This window comes from Neopelma chrysocephalum, unplaced genomic scaffold (genome assembly GCF_003984885.1).
Source record: "Neopelma chrysocephalum unplaced genomic scaffold, ASM398488v2 Primary Assembly neopelma1_23, whole genome shotgun sequence".
Taxonomy (NCBI): domain Eukaryota; kingdom Metazoa; phylum Chordata; class Aves; order Passeriformes; family Pipridae; genus Neopelma; species Neopelma chrysocephalum.
In genome coordinates, this window is record NW_020897691.1 from 36746962 (window position 1) to 36751961 (window position 5000).

At 43.9% G+C, this 5000-nt stretch overlaps 1 protein-coding gene across 1 annotated transcript; it reads left to right on the forward strand.

Moving 5' to 3' along the window:
• Nucleotides 1-472: 472 nt before the first annotated feature.
• CD24 (CD24 molecule) lies at nucleotides 473-3689 on the forward strand. Its single transcript, XM_027693939.1, has 2 exons — nucleotides 473-641; nucleotides 3224-3689. Exons 1-2 carry the CDS (start codon nucleotides 573-575, stop codon nucleotides 3407-3409), a joined length of 255 nt encoding a protein of 84 aa, XP_027549740.1. The 5' UTR covers nucleotides 473-572; the 3' UTR covers nucleotides 3410-3689.
• Nucleotides 3690-5000: the final 1311 nt, after the last annotated feature.

Genomic DNA, 5000 nt, shown 5'->3' on the forward strand with positions numbered 1-5000 from the left:
ACAAGATGGGATCTTAAGTCTTCAACCTTTCACCCACTGCTCCCGTCATTGGAAATACTTAAGCCTCTTTTACCTTTCCTTCTCTCACTCATGGTTGGAATATTTTTTTTTTAATAGAAAAAGCCTGATGCTTTTAATACACATAAGCTTTTCTCGGCAGTAACTGCAGCTCAACCTCCGCAGCCCTGTGGCAGTCCCTCCATACCAGAACACGGCGCCGTCAGTAGAGAGGAACCTCCGCCTGTAAGACCCAAACGGGGGGCGGGGGGACAGAGCTCCCGGGTCTGCCGGAGACAGCCCGGGGAGGAGGAGCGCAGCCCGCAGCGGATCAGGACAAGGGCCGACAGGGAGGCAGCGACTAGCGGGGCGGTGGACACGGAAGGCGGGGGCAGAGGTATGGGGCGGGGGCAGAGGTATGGGGCGGGGGAAGGCGGTGGCGGGGCGTCACGGGAGCCCGCTCCGCTATAAAAGGGCCGGGCGCGGCGGAGCGGCGCATCCTTGGCGCTCGCAGCCACAGCGGCAGGAGGAGTAGCAGCAGCATCGCTATCGCGGCGGGACAGCATCCGACAGGCATGGGGACGGCGCTGGCGGCGCGGCTCGGCCTGGGGCTCCTGCTCCTGGCCCTCCTCCTTCCCACGCAGGTGAGCCCCGGAGCGGCTCGACGCTTCCCCTCCGCCGGCCCCCGTGCGAAACACGGGAGAGCGGCCACGCCGAGACCCTCCCTCCGCTTCCCCGCCGCGGCAGCCGCCGCGGGAGAGGCGGAGGGCCGGGTTTCTCTGGAGAGAAACTCCCGTCCGCGTGCGCCATCCCGGAGTCCGCCGTGGGTGGCGGGCGGCTCCTCCGCCTCGGGCCAGCGGCGGCCTGAGAGAAGCAAGCCTGGGCAGCCCCGGCGGGGGGTGGGGCGGGGACAGGATGGACGCGGACGGGCGGCGGGGGCGAGCTCGGCGCCCTGGGATGGTGGGGCGGTGCCGGTGCCGTGACTTAGCCCGGTCAAATTAAAAAAGATGAAGTGGGAGTTCGCCGCCTTTTTTTCCCATGGAATCCTCGAGGGAAAGCCGCGGCACTGAGGTGTACGCGGCGGCGGAGCGTTCATTCCCCCGCTGATGAGAGGGAGAACGATCTCTCCAAATCCGAGAGAGCTCCGGGAAGGCACGAGCGTTACAGCTGGAGGGCAGCGGGTCCCTGATCTGAACCTCCCCCAACGGAGCGTGTTGGGCTTTGGGTCCGGTCCTGGGGCTCGGTTCACGGCAGGAGTGGGAGGTTTGGAGGTTCGATGCAAAGTCACCAGCATCTGGCTGGTGCGCTGGCCGAACCTTGCCCTTGGCGCAAAGGTAATGGATGCAGAAGCTATCCGCTTCTCCGTAAGCGACCAAGCCGAGCGGGGCTCCCAGATTCCGGGTCGGTGTGTTGTTTCTAGAGACCACCTCTTCAAAAAAGTCAATAACACAGTATCAGAAATATAAACAGCAAAGGGATTGCCGGAAGGTGTTTTGATTCCCTCTCCCCCTCTCTCTTGGTTTGCAAGGGAAGGCATTATCCTTTTTCCATTGTCTCAGTGGAGTTTTACCTTTGGCAGTGGTGAGAGGAGGATCAGACCCCTTGGGTTATTGATATTTATCACACTCACGTTAAGAAAATCTCCGGGGTCCCATCTACTATGATGTTGTGGAACTTGGCTATAAGCCCTTTCTCTTCTGCAAACAAAAACAAATCCAGAAAAAAGGTTTTCTGTTTAAAACTAAGAAAACTTTAAAAATATATAACCAAGTGTGGAACGGTTGTGGAATCTTTGTAGGAAAATTCCAGGGTGGGCTGGGACTTGCCTTTTAGATTATTAAGTCTGCAGTTCACTATTGATCACTTTCGGACTGGTTTCAACAGAAACTTCCACACAGCGATTTTTATCCTGCAGTTCTAAATTGCTTCCAGCATGGTGCCGGTTGCCAAAACCCCTAACTACCAGAAGCTTTACACCATCCTTACATTGTCTATGGTATGCTTTTTTAGTAGAAAGTTCTGAAAGAAAATTCTTATGCAATTTTCTAATAAATTTAACATTAACTTCATGGCTTCAGTATTGAGGGACAAATTTATTTTTTTTTTCTGCTAAAGAAAACCTATTTTCTCAGCAGCACTAGAAATACCTGAAAATTAGGACTCCTTTATGGAGAATATTATTTATTAAGTGAACTTGTTTAAAAAAAAAAAAAAAAGGAAAGTTGTTTTTACTTTAATTAACTTTAAGGGCTTACCAGAATGCTCTGGTATAACACAAGTTTGCTGCCACAGAACTGAAGCCAAGCTTTCTGTGCTCATTTTTGGGGAGCAGATATGTGATTCCTGCTCTTGTTTTTCAACTTGTATGTCACATGATTTTTTTCACTGGAATAAAGGAACACTTAGGCTTATCTTTGAAAGTTTTCTTGTGCATGTATAGGAAATAGCTTGATATTGAAGTTACACAGAGTGTAGGTTTTCATTCTGTCCCTGTCATGCAGAGTTATGAGGGAAAAACAGTATTTTTTTTTAATTTTGCCTTCTGTCAGCATTTTTTAAAATTTTCTAATATTCTGTGGTCTTTCTGCTGCACTTTTTTTTTTTATGTTCTAGCATGCTGATAGGTTCTGATTTAATCAGTATGGTTTCATTGTTCTAACTTCAGCAGTTCAGTCTACCACAGCAATATAAGAGAGACTGAAATATTAAATCCACTCACATAAGCCCCACCTTCATTGAAAGGAATCCACAAACCAGTCCCAGAAACAGTATCAGTAGACTCTTGACCATTGTTTGCTCATTTCTGTGGCTTAGCCTGCAAAGGCAGACTGCAATTCATGCAGTTGGTTGAAGGTCTTTCTTATCCTAAGATTAGTCTTTGTATATCTGCATAGCTCTACCTTTGCTTTGTTTGTTTGTTTGTGTCTGTGTGAGGTTTTCTAAAACCTACTTATCTTCTATTTTAGAAAAGGGTTTTGATAAAGTGATAGTTGTGTAAAAACATTCAGAAAAATATTAGATTTATTTCTTTAACAAATCCCACATGTACAATTCAAAATGTCTTTGTCCTTAACTGCACAGTGAGAGAGACGAGCATTTGTTTGTATTGTATCTGAGTACTGTGACTGAGTGTTGCTATACATTGTTCATTACTAGTAACTTGTCTTTTGATTTGAAAAAAAAAAGGCAATAAAAACCTTTTTGTTTCCCCCCCTGCACATTCTAGATCTACTGTGATCCTGCTGGAACAAGTCCATCACCTTCAAACTATTCTTCAGCAAGTTCCACTTCTCTGTCAACTGTGACAAATTCAGTGAACAATACCACCACTCACGGACATGGAAATTCTCTTCACTCAACCACAAGTCTTTTTTTCATTCTCTCTGTTTCTCTTCTGTATTTTTGCTGTTAAGTGACTCTGGCATGGAAATGGCTACCACTCCCCACCCTGTTTCCTGAACCATCTGAGATGGCTAGATCTCCAACCCAGCATGAGAATAAATCAGTCCAAACTCCACATCAAAACAGCTTGGTTCCACTCCATACTCAAATTAGTACCAGTCTGACCTAGAGAAGCACTCAGTATTCTGACTTTCCAAAGCTGACCAATGTGAAAAGACCAGCTTTGACAAGGAGGTAAAATGATGAGCTCTTTCACCAAATGAGTTGGAATTCTGAAAAACAAGATGGAAGCAAAAAGAGACAGTATTGACAACCCCTGATTTAAAGCTAAGAAGAAATGCAGTATTTTATAATAAGGATGGATAATAACACTCCACTCAGAAAAAAAGGCTAGAGAGTTTATCTACCATTTAGAATAAGGACTCAAAGTGTTTTTATTTTTCATTTAAATTCAATAAAGTCAACAGGCTCATAGAACCCCTAGAAAACACAGAAAAGCTCAAATGATTCTGTTTCTTGTACAACCTACACAGTTATAACTTATGGGTAGTATGATATATGAAAAGGAACAATATCAGTGGAAAGGGTTTACCTGAGATTTCATTTCTATAAATTTCTTACAAGGCTGAAATAGAATACCAAGTTTTTGTAAGAATCTCTTATTTAACCTCAGTCCTAACCAAATGGTTAGCCAGGCAGGGCTGGTTTTGAAATAGCGAAAACCCCATCAGTTTTCGTAAGAGTGGAATTACTTATGGTGGGAATTTGAATTTGACATTTTCTTTAAATCGTTTGTATATTAAACCATATGTGCCAGAGAAAAGAGGTGTGGAAACATTGGAAGAAGCACCAGGAGCTTTTTGTAAATGAAGTTCAGAAAAGAACAAACAAACAAAAAAATGGCAAGGGATAAATGTCTCCTCTTTCCCCTATTTCTCCTCCCAAGTTCTACAATTTGTATAATTAATTTTTGCTCCTGGAACTTTCCTTAATTATGAAGGATTTATGGAATCTTTTCAGTAATGTTCTAGTGCTGCTTTTGTTTTTTTTTGGGGGCACAAGGTAAATAACTTACTGTTTTTTTGAAGAGTTTAAATTGTGATAGTCTACTTTAAACATGGGCTAATATTTGTGGTGGGGAGAAGGAATGGGGAGAGGAGAGCAAACCGCCAAAAAAGAAAAGAAATTAAATGATTAGGTGTTTAGAATATGAAGACTGGAGTCTTAATTTAATCACTGAATTTAAAAGTTATCTTTGTAAATACTACTTTTTTTTTTAAATTTTCTGAATCAAAACTGCTATACTTGCACAGATTGTTTCTGTATCATCCAACACTTTAGAGAATAGTATCTGGTGCTTGATCAAAACAAGCTTTGTTGAGGAGGTTCAACTACCTTGATGATGATACCTTGTCAGAAAGAAATTAATTATGTTGATATGATCACATGTGAGTGTACATGATAATACCACTGTCTGTAGATATTTATCTCAGTATAAGATCATGTTAAACATGAGTGGCTCTCTAATTTTTTTTAATACACCTCTGTCTTTCAGTTACATTACCACCAATTCACAGTACCATATATTAATAGCAAACTAA